The sequence below is a fragment of the Schistocerca cancellata genome, chromosome 4 (genome assembly GCF_023864275.1).
Source record: "Schistocerca cancellata isolate TAMUIC-IGC-003103 chromosome 4, iqSchCanc2.1, whole genome shotgun sequence".
Taxonomy (NCBI): domain Eukaryota; kingdom Metazoa; phylum Arthropoda; class Insecta; order Orthoptera; family Acrididae; genus Schistocerca; species Schistocerca cancellata.
This window is the reverse complement of record NC_064629.1, coordinates 235328187-235345986: the sequence shown is the minus strand read 5'-3', so window position 1 is coordinate 235345986 and position 17800 is coordinate 235328187. Positions and strand designations below refer to the sequence as shown.

Sequence of the window (17800 nt, the reverse complement as noted above, 5' to 3'; positions counted from 1 at the left end):
TCCGGCACACTCCTAAGTATTTACAGCCGAACTCTCGGCCCTGCATCAAGCCATGGAGTACATCCAGCGACACTGGCTTTTAAATTGTGTCCTCTGCTCAGACACTTTGTGCCCTCCAAAGTCTATGTGTGCTGTACACTGTCCATCGCTCAGTGCAGTGAGTCCAGGAAAACTGTCACTTGCTCACTCTTGATGGAGCCAGTGTCATGTTTCTGTGGGTTCCTAGTCATGTTGGGCTGCCAGGAAACGAGGCTGCTGATGCTGCTGCCAAGGCTGCAGTCCTCATACCTCAGCCCGCGAGTACCTATATTCCCTCTGATGATTTCTGTGTTACGGTCTGTCAGGAGGTGGTGTCCCTTTGGCATGGCCAATGGTCATCCCTTCATGGGAATAAGCTTCGGCTTATTAAGCCTTTCCCAGCACCTTGGACGACCTCCTCTCGGCCCTTCCACTGGGAAGAGATAAAATAATCTCTGCTGCGTATTGGACACTGCCGTTTTAGCCATCATCATTTGCTAAATGGCACTACCTCAACACTTTGTACATATTGCGATCAACTTTTAACTGTTTGCCGCTTTCTGATGGACTGCCCTGATTTATCAGCCGTTTTATCGAATGACGCGTGGGCTGTCGACCACATTTTACTTTTTATCCACCAAAGCAATATGGTGAAGGCCAGTTTCTGTATGGTGTCGTTTTTAGCCCTTTTTCCATGTGCCTGTTTTTAGCTATCTTCTCTTCTGTCAATTGGGACTGACAAATAGTTGTTTAACTCCTCTCTGTGTTCGTGTTCTATAGTTCTGACTTGCGCGAGTATGACCCCAGCTGCTTTTTGCACCCTAAAGCAAAGCAAAACAAAACAAAATGTAACACAACACAGTAACGCTTTGGGTCAAAGCAGACAGACAGTACTGCAAACTTCAGTTAACCCACATTTTGAAGTCTGGAACCTGTCATTTAAAGAACTATAATATGTATTTAATAAAAGCTATAGTTTATGTGGCTACAAGCTTGAATTTAAGGGTTGGTGTTAGAGAACCTGTGTCTGTTTCTGAATCTATCTGTTGTACAGGAAATGTCAAAGAGAAGCAACACTGATGTGCCTTTTAAAGCACCATCACACTCCCATAAGTGTTACTTCTTTGTTTTATGTTGGAAGCTAGTCTGCTGAACAGCTTTGAGTTCCAATATCGTAACAAAATTGTCCTCTTTTTCACTTATTGCTTGTTTTTTTTCCCAGTGCCCATTCTCTTTCCCTCTCTCTAACTGGTGTTACTAAGGTTTCTGAAGAACACCAGTCTCCTCCGTATTAAATTTAATTAAGTTTTAGCAATGTTCACCAGACATTTGTCTGTTTTATACTCAGTAACACACGCAGTTTTACTCATCCAAACAATATGTTAACACCTAATAATGCTTAACGAACTTATCAACCATTAAATTTACATTAGACTCTTGTCTGTCTGTACTAATGTGACGGAAGGTCAAACCGGATAGGCTGGATTTCTATAAATTCTCTCTTCTGATCCTAGCCAAATCACAAAACACCCTTTTTTTAAAATACCAAAACCCAATTTTATTAATATTGTTGGTGCCATCCATTCTGCGACATCCTCTGCATCAACATCCTCACAGCCCGGTACATTTTTGAGCTATGAAACACCATCAGCATTTTCATTTTTGACATTTGTTTCATACATGGATTCAAAGTTAAAATTTTGATGACTGTAATGTGGCAGTGATTCCTGATTTTTCGGGTTTTTGGAAGTTCTAGGTTTCTGTGATTTCCTTACTAATGTAAGCCTAAGCTTATGGTTGGCAGTTGCATTACTACAAGCCAATATGGCAACATGGCACATTCCTTACTTTTGTTGTGTCCGGGTGCCGCAGCTTCCTTTTTTGAAGTAAATGTGTATGTAGGGAGCGTCTTGTAATTTAAAGAACTCTCATAGCAGTTGTACAACTTCCCTCAATGTCAATTAACTCCAAGAGATAGTCTTCAAACAATGGCACATCCTGTTTGTTAACAGATAAAGCGTCTCCACTAATGGTAATCTGGTGAATACTGTATCTTTTTTCTACTGACCTAACCATCCATCACTGACAATAAAGTTTGAATCTTGTCCTCTGTGCTGTTGAAATTGCAATGCTTTTTCCTGTAACCATCATACATCAGAAACAATGGTATAGTCAGGAGTACCCCAGGGAAGTGTGATAGAACTTCTGTTGTTCTCAATATACATAAATGATTTGGCGGACAGGGTGGGCAGCAATCTGCAGTTTGCTGATGATGCTGTGGTGTACGGTAAGGTGTCGAAGTTGAGTGACTCTTAAGAAGATAAAAGATGACTTGGTCAAAATATCCAGTTGGTGAATGAATGGCAGCTAGCTCTAAATGTGGAAAATGCAGATGAGTAGGAAGATCAAACCCGTAATGTTCAGATACAGTATTGATAGTGCCCTGCTTAACATAGTCAATTCATCTAAATATCTGGGCATAATGCTGCAAAACAGTAAGAAGTGGAACAAATATGTGAGAACTATGGTAGAGAAGGCAAATGGTCGACTTTGGTGTATTGCAAGAATTTTAGGAAGGAATGGTTTACCTGTAAAGGAGACCTGCATCTAGGATGCTGGTACCACCTGTTCTTGAGTACTGCTAGAGCGTTTGGGATCCGTTCCAGGTTGGATTGAAGGAAGTCATCAAAGCAATTCTCTCTCTCTCTCTCCCTCCCTCCCTCCCTCCCTCCCTCCCTCCCTCCCTCCCTCTCCCCCTCCCCCTCCCTCCCCTAATAGCAACTAATGTATAGGTGTGCATAGCTTGATACGAACCTAGGTTTTGTGTGTCAGAGAGTACTTCTGGTACCACTTTAACTTTTCTCCTTTCGTATTCCATTCATAGGTAAAAGTACACTTAACATGTCAATGGCTTTTCTGTCATGTGTTGCTGTTGGTAACTGTTTGCACCATGAATCAAGGGAAATCAACACAGATTGAGATGTACGTGGAGGTATAATAAGATAGCCAGAGAGATTCTTATTCATAATTTCTCGTGGTCCATAAATAATGTTAGCTGGTATTTTGTCCCATAATATTATAATTTAACCATAACACCAGAATGTTCAACAAAATTTGAAATAACACTTAGAAATAGGTTATTTCAGTGAGGTATATCTTGGGCTAAACTACACATCCTTCTGTTATGGGAATCTTGTTTTAATGTCAAGATTCATTGGCTTTGCCAACTCACAAGCAGGTGCACATTTCATCCTATCCTAGATTTTGGGCTAAATTACATTCAGTCTTTACCACAACCAGGTTTTTTCTTTCATAACCAAACTGTCACATTTCAACCTAATGTTGGCCTTGGACTATGTCACAGGTCAGTTCATCACCACATTCAGGTTTTTAGCTGTCACATTTGTTGTCTTCGCCAACTCACAACCAAACTGTCACATTCGAGCATTACCTAGGTGTCAGGCTGCGCTACTGGTCAGTCTGTCAGCATATCTTGGTTTTTCCAGTCGACAGAGAAATTTCAAAATTTGTAAGCAGCCTTAAAATTAATTATAATCAGATCAATAAAAATTATTGTGTTTCTCTAAATATTGAAAACAGATTTAATAAATTGATATCTCCTGCCAAAATAAGTCAGCGATTTTCATTGGCTATAATATACAGGGTGGTTATAGTTAAACTTTTGCTACTTGAGCCAATGTAGACGGAAAATTATTAATCTTATGGTAATGATGTTCAGACTGTGCACTGCAAGATTTGTGTTGCTATTAGTGTTAGTGTAATGACTTGCTGTTAGGCCCTGGTGTGGGGACGTAGGGTTAAACACAAGCAGTAGTTGCAGACAATCAACGTGGGCGTGGACAAGGTTTGTGAAGGGCTTCACTTGTAAAGCTGTTTTATCAAATCAAATAAAAACAATAGTGCTGCTGATTTTCATGAGTATCGACACATTAAAACAATACGGAGAGCTCCTCTTCCGCACTGGGGTTGAATAACATGTTTTGGAAGTTTGAATTAACTGAAAATTTTGCATGTCTCCTGGAAGAGGTCAATTTCTAACTGTACCACAAATTGTTGCCTGGCTGAGAATGCTGGATGCAATGTGTGATCTTCAAGAAGTGCACAAGCTATGTTATGCCAGCTGAACATTTCATGGTCCACAGTTCGCAAAGTGCTGTGAGCCATTGTGAAATGGTACCTGTAAACAGTTCCAGGCTGTTGCAGATGCAGATGGTTGTTATATTGACCAGTGTTCATAACCAGGAACGTAAACATGGTATGCAGTTAACAAACGTTACTGACTCACGTGGAAATTAAAACACACTTAACAAACATTACTGACTCATGCAGAAATTAAAATGTGTTTCAATGATTTACTCGTTATTTCTCTTCCGAATGTCCTTATAAATATTTCCAAAAAGATTCAGTGTCCTACAATCACTCATTTCAAGTAGCAAAATCTTAATTATAACCACCCTGTTCTATTTCCCAATTCGTTATGACAAAACGTCAACGAATTGCCAACAACCACACACAACGCAAGAGCTGCAAACACCGTAAGTTTACTTCAGCTCAGTCATGAATGGTGTGTGGAAAAGTTATTTTCAGTTGTTGGTGATGACAGGACCCTTATCTTTTGTTAAGTGGATGTTACTTCTAGTGTGTGTGTGTGTGTGTGTGTGTGTGTGTGTGTGTGTGTGTGTGTGAGAGAGAGAGAGATTTCTCACATACTAGATAAAGTAGCTTGTTTACTAGTGTCCTTGTAGAGTTGGTTTTGTCACGCGCCCTGAGCACTGAAAACAGTATTAAAAATAAGTTTCTGTAACACTTTGAAAACAAATTAATTGACAAATTCACCACATCGTCTTAGAATTCTCTGAACAGGAGTTCTCTCTGTTTGCGTATAATCAGTTTTAATTCTGTGTGCCTTACTTTTGCCTACATTTAAGGCCAGCTGCCATTCGTTACACATTACAAAATATGTGCTAAGGTAATCCTAAATTTAGGTAATACAATGCATTTTTCTACACCACAGTGCCATAACCAAAGAAGTTTAAAATACAGGTATCTGTCTGAAAGGTCATTTATGCTAAAGAGCAAATGAATTAAATATACCAAAATGGTTGAAGGAAGAGCACTGTCATAATCGTGCCAAATGTAAGTATTTGTCATCAGACACTACTGTGAATATTAGTGTGAATAGTAGTGCTTATATTGAAAATTTTGTTTCTTTGACAAGAGGTCCATATTTACTTTCCGCTTCTCAAATATTGAAATAACAAATCTTTGTGGAACAGTTTACTCAAACAACTTTCAAATCAATATGAATGTGTTCAGAATTAAGTAAACTGCCATAGTATACAAAGAAATGAAAATAAGTATTTTAAATATTATTGAACTTTTTGCTTATATTGAAAATTTTGTTTCTTTGACAAGAGGTCCATTTTTACTTTCCGTTTCTCAAATATTGAAATGACAAATGTTTGTGGAACAGTTTCTACTTGTTCAATGGATCATAAAACTGTCTCCATGTAATTACAATGGCATGGAGTAATGGAGAGCGTAAGGTGACATGTTTTGATGAAAATTTGTAATTTTTTTTAAGAAAAATATCCTTTTTTTTTTTATTGTCAAAAATTTCTAATCTGTTGCTCTACGCACATTCGGATATTGATTTTGAGACAAATTGAATGGGGCAATTTGGCCACCAATTTCATACATGTGTATGAAGTTAATAGAAGCTTGTAAAAATCCAAAAATATGAGAATCAGTGACAACACTTGCGGTATACTAGTAACCTTGAAAAGTCTGGTTGCATCCGTGTCTTGAATAACAGTTGTGGATGAGATTCAGATTTAACTTCCTTCAAAACGGGAAGTGTGCTTGAGGGTGATACCAAGAGAATCGATACCCAATAATGTTCAGTAAATGACATGGAAAATGTCTTCAGTGTGAATGTCACCAACAATAGGAAATAGAATTAGAGCTGAAAAGGAGAAAAATGATAGTTGAAGATGAAGAATGGGGAAGGGGAAGAGTAGAGAGGACAATAAGTAACCAGCACAAGTTTGGGTACAGCAGAGTGTGAACACTTTTAATGTGGTAGGTGTAGAGTGGCTACCTGATTACATCAACTATTATGGTTTGTCAGTAATTGCTACAGAATTATCACCTTAATTACAGAGTTATGGTAAGTTACTAAGAATTATGAAAATAGGCATTTTACATTTTGGTGTTTTTAAAAAATCTGAAATAGTACTGTTTTCATTTCGCTAATCATACGCTACCAAAATTGTTGATAGATTGTAACGAATTTCTTTTTGGGTATGTAGTAAACCTGTCTCCAAATGATTTCGCCTCCATGGCTTACTAAGACAGGTTATGTTAAGTGACGACAAAAATTATTTGTTCTGCATGTATCAGCTTAAAGGAATAGGAATAAAACTGCTTCTGAAGCAGTGGACTTCACAAGGTTCAAGGCTTCATCTGTGAGCTGTTATGGTTTTTCTAACCAGGTGACAGCACAAGATGCGCAATTCACCTATCTATCCATACTTAACACACCACTCTGATACTATTATAGTAATTACTTTTGATCACCATTGAAAATATAAATTCTGTATTATACAAGTATAAGTACAAGCAAAACCCCAGTTACCCGAAATAAAGCCCATGTTAAGCAATGGACACCTAACATGTACTACAATATTTTCTATTGCATGTGTTTTTGAAGTTTTTGAAGGTGAAACAAAAAAATCTCTTTGTAGGGGTTCTGTATTAAAGTTAAAATTACAGTTTTAGGATTACAGTACATTAATATGCAGCATATTGTGCTTCATTGTTTACAGCACAGTATAAAAAGACACATGCAGCTGAAAGAAACAACCACTTAAATGCACTATTGTCGATAGTGTAGCTTCGTTTAAGACTGTTGAGTTGGTGGGTGGGTATGCAATCTGAGGCCAGGCATTCACCTCTCTCTGCTAACCAAAGTCCAGCACACTCTCAGCTCAAGTTATTTCCACGAGTACAGGATTTCTTTTAATTTGCGTATTTTGGAGTTCTTTTGGATAATCCACATTTCAGTTGACCCAAGTTTGGTTAACTGGGGTTTTACTGTAGATTGAGGAAGAAGAAGAAGAAGAAGAAGAAGAAGAAGAAAAGGCAGTGAATGAGGAAGGCCTGTGAGTGTTTTTGTATAAAACAATGAAGACAGGCTTGTCATATAATAGTGTAAGTGAATTTTGTTTATAATAATGTAAGTACATTTTGTTTCCATGTTTTACTTATATTTTCAGTAATAATTTGTGAGATGTATGTGTATTGATTTTGCAGTACTTGAAAATTACAGAAATTTTTCAGAGGCACCATTCATGTTTACTAAATTAATTTTTAGCCATTTCCACTTAACATGATTTTTCATGTACAGCTGCTTTTATTCCTGGAAAATCTTCTTTATTTAAGTTCGAAAAGTGCCTGAAATATAGCGTTTAAAGGTGTAAATCAGGCTTCTGATTTTTAAAATTATTTGGGGGTGAGGGCGGACCTACTCCATATTTTCTATGTGATTACTGATAGCGTCTTCTCTGGGTTGACAGCTATGTAATTATGAAGTCGGGAAGAACTGGTATATAGGGTGTGAGTCATTAAGATGCGGATGAAATTTACAGTTTTGTGTTAAGCAGGCTGTGGGCAGTCAAAAATATTGTATATATTGCTAAGCTAACCTAATTATCTTTCGTCAGATGCTGTGACTGCCCAGAATGCTACTCAGTTATTACAGCAGAGTTAGTATGTGGCACAACAGCTATCACAGCCTTTCAAAGGGGGAGCAACTTGAAGAAGTGTGCTACACATATGTAAATTAAATATAAATATTTAAATTTTATGTGCCAGGATTTTACATGTGAAGTTCCCTGTCTTTATAATTTCAAAATATAAAACTCTCTCAAAATATCAGAAGTTGTGGCAATATATTGTAGTAGAAGTAAAGAAATGTGCCTTCTTTTTCAGGTGCAGGTGGGGCACATTTACCAGAAACAGTGGAATGTGGGGTCTGTGGTGCTGTTAGATTTTATCGATTTGTAAAACAGGCCCGCAAATTTGGAATATTCAGTTGTGAGTCATGTCGAAAGTTCATTTCTAAGATGATCAAGAGACAGTCCTCTCTGAAAGGAAGTTCATCACCTTTGGAATGTCACAAAGGCAAAGGTAAACCAGTGAATAATTTATAAAATTTAAATAATAATAATAATAATAATAATAATAATAATAATAATAATAATATGTCCTAATGCAACCAGGATTGTTATTTCATGTTGCCCTGGGACAGTTTCTGTTTCTAACTAGTGCAGTATGTAATTGTAATCCGTTTGTTTTATTATATGTTAGATTTCTAAGTACTGTCATGTGTTTAGATAACCATATTGTGTTTCCATTCTTTTGCCATCATTGTTGGCTGTAATGCCATGATGAGGATTGTAGTATTGTTGTGTTTATTCCAAGGAAGGTTTAAACGTGCATAAAATTGCTTCTTGACCTTCAGAGATAGACTCGACTGTTTTAGAAAAAATAAATGCTAGAATTCAGTCTTTTAACCATTTGTTAATCATTTTAGGATGTGTCTTGGTTTATACTCTCATTCATTAGTTTTCAGAAGACTAAAATGAAAATACTTGCAAAAAATAGTTACTTAGAAGATTGGCTTATTATTGGATAGGAGCAGGACACTGAAAGCTTTTAAGAGGATTTGATAGAACCACTACAGATAAAATTGAAATGAAAATCTTAAATCTCTAGAGCTGAAGATAGTTGGAAAAAACTCTTGGAAGTTGCTCATTCAGTGTTTTAAGAGGGAACATAAAGCTGTCACATTCACCATCCAAGATACCTGTAATGTAACTGACACTGAAATGTGATTGCTTGTTTGTTTATTTTTTAACTTTATCATGGAACAACTTTTCAGATTACAAATAATATTTCTTAAACAAAAGAAAGTTAATCAGGAAGATTTGTAGCCCTAGTGTGTGAATTCCCTGTAGGATGTTGTTGAAGAGTAAGAATTCCAACATTTTCACACCACTTTATCACATTGACTCATTCAAAACCTGCAGCATTCACTCTGTGAACATAAGACAGGAAAACCTTCTGAACTGGGATAATATTTCTTTAATCATTGTAGAGGAAGATTTGTACTATTATGTAGGTTTAGTTTCAGAGGGCTTTCCCTTACAGTTCATATGGAATACTACACCGATACATAATTGCAATTTTGTACTCATCGAGGTACGCTGCCGTCGTATACGTCATACAAGGACATTATTATATTGTATTGTGAAACCAAAGACACAGCTGTGTTTGATTATATTGTTTATTTCAATAGACGTATTTTGATCTGGTTGCCATCTTCAGGTTATATTAGATGGTCTTGATATCTGTATGACTTATAAAATAGTGTGTCAGCAACTGAGACGTTGATGTCATGTGGATATCAAGACCATCTGATACAACCTGAAGATGGCAATCACATCAAAATAGGCCTATCGTAATAAACAATATAATCAAAGCAATGTCTTTAGTCTCACAACATAATCTAATGATTGCCATTGACATTAATACACCAATTCTCATGCGTAGGAAAGGAATGTATGGCTTTATTATAGAAACTCTTTGGGTGCCGATGGATCCAGTTTTCCATGGTGTTCTGCACTTTTCACAGGTGAACCTCTTACCTTTGAGAATTTGTTTTAAGGGGCCAAAGACATGCGACTCACATGAGGAAATATTACGGCTCTAAGGAAGGTGTTTGAGAACCTAAAATTTTTGGAGGAGGTCGAGGGTCTTCTTGGCCTATGTGACCTAACGTTGTCCTTGAGAAGCAGTATCCCATTCGAGGGCTAACCCTTCTTGTGTTCTTGATGACCTGTTTGAGCCTCAGCAATTTGTTTCCATACTACATTCAGTGTTAAATGTTGCACCCTGTGGTAGCCAGTTGATGAGTAGAGATCATTCTTCACTAAAAAGAAACTGAGCATCACTTTTCTGGCCTTAGTGACAGAGTGGGCTTCTTCTTCTTCTTCTTTTTTTTGGGTGGGGGGGGGGGGGCAAGGGGAGTCAGGATGCCGCCACTCTGTGCTCATCCATTTGGAGGCTGGATCAGAATGGCGATACCACATTTTGTCATATACCACAATGTCAGCAGTGAAATCTGTTCCCCGCTCCACATGTCTCAGCAGATGGGTCAGGTAAACGTCAGTTCTCATGATATTCTAATTCTCTGAAAGATGCTTGGGAACCCACTGTTCAAAAACTTTGCCATAATGAAGCTTCTTGTGTTTATGTGCTTATCAACATTTCTGATGATTTGTACGTATGAGCTCCTCCACAGCCAAAATCGTGGCACTGGTGGTGACAACACGTACCTGCCCTGGGTGTTCTAGGTCCTGGATGTTTATACGTTCCGTTTCATAAAGCTGACATCACCGGAATATTGTGCAACCCACTAGACACTGCTCTCCACACATCTATTTTATCCTGTAATAAATTTGTGAGGCATGCTTTCCTTCTGCACAAAGAAATTGGATAACCTGTCTTTGTGCTGATTGGGAGGAATTTGTTGTGCAACAAACTGCAGAAACACCTCTCCAGAAATGAAGAAATTGCTGCAAAGCCATTAGTTCTGTTCGTGCAAACTGGGACTACAAGTACTCAGTCTCTCAACACACACATTCACGCGCTGGAATTACATGGTCTTCTTTTCAGTTGGGCATAACTTATAAGTTGAATGTTAATATGCTGTTTTTGTTCTTTGAATCACAACACAAGCAGCACAGGTTTATACACTTCTTTTGAATTTGCTCATCAGATGATATTTGTCGTGTTCTGTTACATGAACCACTGTTCAGTATAAATATTTGCGGTATTAAAAAAAGTCATGATTGGGCACAGTTGCTATATGAACTTCTTTATTGAAATGCTGTGAATTTTGCCCAACAGCATACCATTCTCAGGTGGATGTATTTCAGGTCATACATCCAAACATGATCATTTGTATTAAAATCGCCGTTTTCCATTACTGTATAAAAATTATAAAATGTAGGAAAGCAGCAGGGTTAAACACGAGGTGCGTTATGTTGTCAACGCAAAGCACAAGACCGGAATCTCCAGTTTGTGTTACCATGTGATGATGAGCCAAGCGTGAAATGGAGAGAGCTAAAGAAACAAAGATAGTTGCGGTAATATGCAATATCTCTTTCCAAAAGTGTATTGGAGCTGCTAGACAATGCATACCAATAACTGTAATAACTGTTCGGCTTGAAAATGTTGATTAGTGCATACATTTTTAAGTTTGTGTTCATATTGGTGGTGTCTAACACACTTATTTTTAATTACATTTTACTACCCTTCTGTCTTCTCAATTTGGATCCAGAAGTTACGTTCATAGATCGCTGTGTATGGCATACAGGCAGTAACTTAAGACAACTGACCTTGCTACTACATTCCAACAATGGTGGCTATGAAGGAATATTTTGGAACTGTGTTTTTGCATTGCTGCTTGTAGTGTAACACGACACTTAAGTTTTCGCATTTGTAACTTAATATTAAAAGTAACGATTAAAAAAAGTACTGGCATATTTCATAATATTTATCTTATTATTAATACAGTGCATTACTAATAAATGGACTACATCAATTATCCACTTTTGGAGTTCTATTGAAATATACTTGTTCAAGTGGAGGTACACATGTTTGTTTGGTGCAATAATCATTTTGTTTTTATTTATATATGGGTTTGAAAATGAATCAGATTTAAATTACTAAATTCATAGATGCAAAGCTTATGTAAAATACGTGCTTATGATAAACATTTCCAAGTCATTTGGCTTTTGAATACCAGTAAGCATAAAGAGGACGTTGGAATAAAATTCATGAAAAGTGCTCCTGTTCAAAAATTGATTGGTGGATTTTCTAATGATAGTTCTCGTAGTTCCCTTTCAAACTCTGTGGAGCCTTTTTGTGTAAAGGTGGTACAACATTCTGTTGTTTGAATCAAATAAATATGTATTGCAAATTTAATAGAAAAGTGTTCATAGTGCAATGATCTAGATGACTCCATTAAATGCTAAAACTGTATGAAGCAAGTCTATTAGCTTACTATCAAAGACATCCAAGGTAAAACAATTTTTGTGTTATGTGATAAAATATAAGACAAAAATGGACAGTCCATTGCAGGCATTGTGACTAGAACCGTAAACAAGAGTGAACTGTCAACACATCATCTCATTACAAGTAAGAAGTTGTATACAACTAAAAGCTTTTCTGTATCCTCATTTTTATTAACTCTGTGAATTCACTATGGGTAATTTCTGGTGCTGTGAATTACCTAATGGAATCTAGTACCACACTTAAATGTATATTTCCGAATGTAACGGATTTTATGTGCTGGAAATTATTGCTGCAAGTTTTCAGCATTTTGGAAGTTTAGTATCTTCTGTGAATCAGGTTTTGTGTTTGTGACAAAACTTAAGTTGAAGTAAGCTTTTATATTAATAGCACTTGATTTTCTGCTGCCACCAGAACTGATTACATTGCATTAAAGCTTATGGTTGCAGAAAGTGGTATAGTTTACAAATCATCTGGAAACTGTTAGGGTGTTGTAAACTCATTTTATTCTCAACTTCCAGGCTCAATTCAAATTGCCAATAATATGCTGAAACATGTGGGAATATATGCTACTGTTTCATATATGTCCACTGATGCCTTCCTTCTTTTAGAGGCCACATATTCTACTCTTTGTGATTTATTAATTAGACTCAAAGCCACCATCTCTAAACTGAATTCTGCCCAAGGAAGAATTGATGATTTAGTAATGAAGAAGTATGAAAACTTACATTCAGAGGACCAGATTGGAAATAAATTTGTGTTTATGAAGAAATTTAGAGGAACAAACCTCCAATAGTGAAGGAAGTAGCTCCTTTGTACACATGTGCTTAACATCCTGTGAGGCAGGGTAAAAATGTTTTTATCATTACGAAATAATTGTACAACACAGTAGGAGAGAATTTTCCTTGGAACACTTCAGATATTTAGGGATACGATCTGCAGCAGAAGAGGAATGAAAAAATAAATGTGAGTAAAAGTATTTTCATACAATTTTAAGATAATGATAATATTTGTATTACACGTTTTGTAGATTTTTTGTGTGCAACTAAATCATGCACTGCACAATATTGTTTTAATGCGGAAATTGTTCTGTTTCATTATGAGCAATTTACCAGAATAATTTTATTAGTACATAAAACTCTGGTCCCCACTTGACTCATTCTGTGACCATATACCGTTGATAAAAAAAAAATACATGTATTTTGCTTCCAGTTAGTCATCTTGAATTTTTGCATGATATTTACATAGAAAAACAGAAGCAGCCTTGCAGATTAGTCTGCAAAATAGTTTCATTATTTTGTAGCAATTTGTGTTGTTAATAATGGCATACTTCCTCAGAAATCCCTTGTTTGTGACTAGTAAGTTCTTCAGTGATGTTACAATGATGATACTTGGGAAATACATAGTTTCCTTACTATACTTCAACCCCTCAAACATCTTAACCCCACAAATGCCAAACACAAATGTTCTTTAATCTTTCACAGTTCACAGAATTATTGCTTACTGATACACATCCATATAAGCTTAAATATTACTAATTTCACTGTTGTCAACATGACATTATGTGAGATGTAACATTACTGTGAAAAGAAAGTAAGGCCTTCGTCAGATATGGACAACAGACAGACAGAAAGGCGCGCGCGCACACACACACACACACACACACACACACACACACACACACACACACACATGCACATGACTGCAGTCTCAGGCAACTGAAGCCACACTGTGAGCAGCAGCACCAGTGCATGATGGGAGTGGCGACTGGGTGGGAGTAAGGAGGAAGCTGTGGCAGGGAGGGGAACTGATATAGTAGGGTACGGGTGGCAAACAGTGAAGTGAAGTGCTGCTGGGGAGTGCGCATGGATGAGGTGGAGAGAGAGTAGGACAGCTATGTGCAGTCGGGAGGTTAGACAGAGGGCATTGGGGAGGGGGGGGGGGGTTAGCGGAAAAGGGGAAAGGTAAAAAGACTGGCTGTGATAGTGGAATGAGGGCTGTGTAGTGTTGGAATGGGAACCGGGAAGAGCCTGGATGGGTGCGGACAATGATTAACGAAGGTTGATATGTTGCAGGAAAAGTTCCCACCCGCCCAATTCAGAGAAGCTGGTGTTGGTGGCACAGATTGTGAAGCACTCATTGAAATGAAGGATTTCATGTTTGGCAGCGTGCTCAGCAACAGGTTGGTTCACTTGTTTCTTGGCCACAGTTTGTCTGTGGCCATTCACGTGGACAGACAGCTTGTTGGTTGTCATGACCACATACAATGCAGCCCAGTGGTTTCAACATAGCTTGTAGATCACATGACTGTGTTTCACAGGTAGCCCTGCCTTTGATGGGTATGTGATGTTTGTGACTGGGCTGGAGTAGGTCATGGTGGGAGTATGTATGGGACAGATTACACGGGGAACGAGCCATGAGCCCATGAGGTAAGGGTTTGGGAGCAGGGGTTGTGTGGGTGATGTCGAGTTACTGAGTTATGAGGGGAGTGCTCCTCTGTGGCTGGAAGGCGGGACTTAGGAAGGTGGCGGGAGACTGGAAAGATAAGGAATGGGAGATCCGTTTTTGGTACAAGGTTGGGAGGATAATTACCAGTGTTCATTGCATCTGCAGTGATGAGCAGTCCCTTATGAAATATACCAAGGGTCAAACTGAAGCCTTCGTAGACCATAATTATCCTCCCAACCTTGTACCAAAACAGATCTCCCTTTCCTTATCTTTCCAGTTTACCACCACCGCCCAAAGTCCCACCTTCTGGCCACGGAGGAGCACTTCCCTCATAATTCAGTACCACCCAGGGCTGGAGCAACTGAATTACATTCTCCGCCAGGGTTTCGACTGCCTCTTGTCATGCCCTGAAATGAGAAATGTCCTGCCCACTGTCCTTCCCATCCCTCCCACAGTGGTATTTCGCTGTCCACCGAACCTACACTATATACTCATCCGTCCCCCACACAACCCCTGCTCCCAACCCCTTACCTCATGGCTCATACCCTGTAGTAGACCTAGATGCAAGACCTGTCCCATATGTCCTCCCACCACCACCACCACCACCACCACCACCTACTCCAGTTTGGTCACAAACATCACCTATCCCATCAAAGGAAGGGCTACCTTTGAAAACTAATCATGTGATCTACTAGCTAAGCTGCAACCACTGTGGTGCATTCTATGTGGGCATGACACCCAACAAGCTGTCTGTCCGCATGAATGGCCACCAACAAACTGTGGCCAAGAAACAAGTGGACTACCCTGTTGCTGAGCACACTGCCAAACATATCCTACATTTCAATGACGGCTTCACAGCCTGTGCCATATGGATCCTTCCCACCAACACCAGTTTTTCTAAACTGTGCAATTTGGAATTTTCCCTGCAATATATCCTCTATTCGTGTAACCCTCCTGGCCTCAACCTTCGTTAGTCATTATCCTCACCCATCCATCCCCTTCTCTGTTCCCATTCCAGCACTACACAGCCCTCATTCCATCATTGCACCCAGTCATTTTACTTTTCACCTTTTCCACTATCCCATCTCCCCCCTTCCCCATCTCTCCCCTGCCCTCTGTCTAACCTCCTGACTGCACATAGCTGCCCTACCCTCTCTCCACCTTGTCCCTGCGAGCTCCCCATCCTGCCACCCCTACCCTACTATCTCTCCCCTCCCTTCCCCAGCCTCCCCCTTACCCCCACCCAGTTGCAACTCCCATCATGCACTGGTGCTGCTGCTCGCAGTGTGGCTTCAGTTGCCTAAGACTGCAGTCGTGTGTTTGTGAGTTGCGTTTGTGTGAGTGAGTGAGTGAGTTTAATCAGCATGGAACACTCTTGACGCTCTTAATCATTAACATGATGCTTGACATGTTACCCATTAGACTTTGTTGATAAATCCTACAGCTCTTGTCTGAATTTTCTCTGTCTCTTCTGTTAGAGAAAATAGGCTAGGATCACAAACTTACGAACAACATGCAAGAATCAGTTGGATGTGAAGTTTGTAGGTGACTTCCTTTGTGAATAAATTACACTTCTTTACTATTCTTCTAATGAATCTCTATCCGGGCTCTACCTTCTTTCACATTTGTTACTTTGGGCACATAACATTACACCTAAGAAATTCTCTGTGCAGCCCAACAGTAATTCTTGTTCCTTGTTGAAGATATCATTGAAAGTCAGAGGGGTAGCCTTCAGTATTTAGTAATACTTACAATCGTCCTCCCTCCCTCCCTCCCTCCCTCCCTCCCTCCCACCCACCCACCCACCCACCACTCCCTTCCTCTCTTTTGCCCTGTCTTTAGATGAGTCACAGAAAATTAGCCACATAACCTGTTCCACATAGCCTGCTCTAATAGCGATCACCACACATCCTTATATCACGTCCATAAATAGATACACAGTGCAGTAATGTGTGACCTTTTTTGTACATTTTTAATATAACCACATTTACTGATGTGCAGTTAAAACTTTTACTTGTATTCTTACTGCAGCCGTGTACATGTATTGTTAAGGGGAAAAAGCGAGCACGAGCGCCGCCCTCTCTCCCCCCCCCCCCCCCAAAACACACACACACACACACACACACACACACACACACACACACACACACACACACACAAGGGGGGGGGGGCAGGAGGGAGTTGGTGTGTGTGTGTGTGTGTGTGTGTGTGTGTGTGTGTGTGTGTGTGAGAGAGAGAGAGAGAGAGAGAGAGAGAGAGAGACCAGAATAATATTAATTAATACTTTTGTTTTCACTTGTGAGATGGTTGCACATTTGATGACAGTTGATTTGATACTGCTATAGAATTAAATTAAATTCATTAGTTTTTATTTTCAGGAATGTGTTCTGTCCCGCCAATTGTCAGAAGCCAACAGTGGAAAGCTGGTCGTGGTACACTGGTCAGGTGTAACTACAAAGCTCGTTGCCCTGCTTGTTGGTTGAAAATGTGTCTGAGATCTTTCAAGATGCCTGAGGACATCCGTGGGAGGCTGCAGTCTCTTCTACCACGTGCAATGCAGGATAGCTTGGAAACTATTTCTGGTCAGCTGCTGTTGAATCCAGAGGAAACTGCATTACCAATTGCAGAAAGAAGAAGTGAATCAGACTACAGCAGCAAAAGACTTAGGAGAAGACTGAAACTGCAACAAAAACAAACATTGAGACTGCTCAGAAAGGATGATAATGGCAAGCAAAATGGAAATACTAAATTGAACACTTCAGTTACACATTCGAGAAACAGTATTAGAGTTTCAAAATTCCTTAGAAGGGCAGCAAGTGGCTTAAACCATACGGAAGGTAAAATATGAGATTTTGACTAGTGCCTGCGCATAACTGAGCTAACTACTTTCTGCACGCTTTTTCTTTGCCATTTCCAGAGGGGTATGGAGGAAGCAACTCGAATACCATTGGTAACTGGAATAATAAACTCGTATTGTGCTACTGTCTACGAAAATTGAACCTGCAGAACTAATGAAAATGTAATGTTTCTCACAATTGAAACTGAATCTGCTTTACCTAGGAGGACTGAAACCTGTGCTGACAAGGAACTGTGTTGCTGTTCAATTTTTTGCAAAAATTTCTTGAAATGTGCTGGAATGGAAGATACATGGCATTTGAAGAAGGTCTTGTGA

At 39.0% G+C, this 17800-nt stretch overlaps 1 protein-coding gene across 1 annotated transcript in view; it reads left to right on the top strand.

Annotated features, from left to right (window-relative positions):
* The window catches only part of LOC126184037 (histone-lysine N-methyltransferase trithorax), a 219481-nt gene that overhangs the window by 9807 nt on the left and 191874 nt on the right, over positions 1–17800 (top strand). Inside the window, exons 3-4 of the mRNA XM_049926395.1 lie at positions 8032–8229; positions 17007–17465. Coding sequence (XP_049782352.1) covers positions 8032–8229; positions 17007–17465 — 657 coding nt within the window. The remainder of the gene's footprint in view (positions 1–8031; positions 8230–17006; positions 17466–17800) is intronic.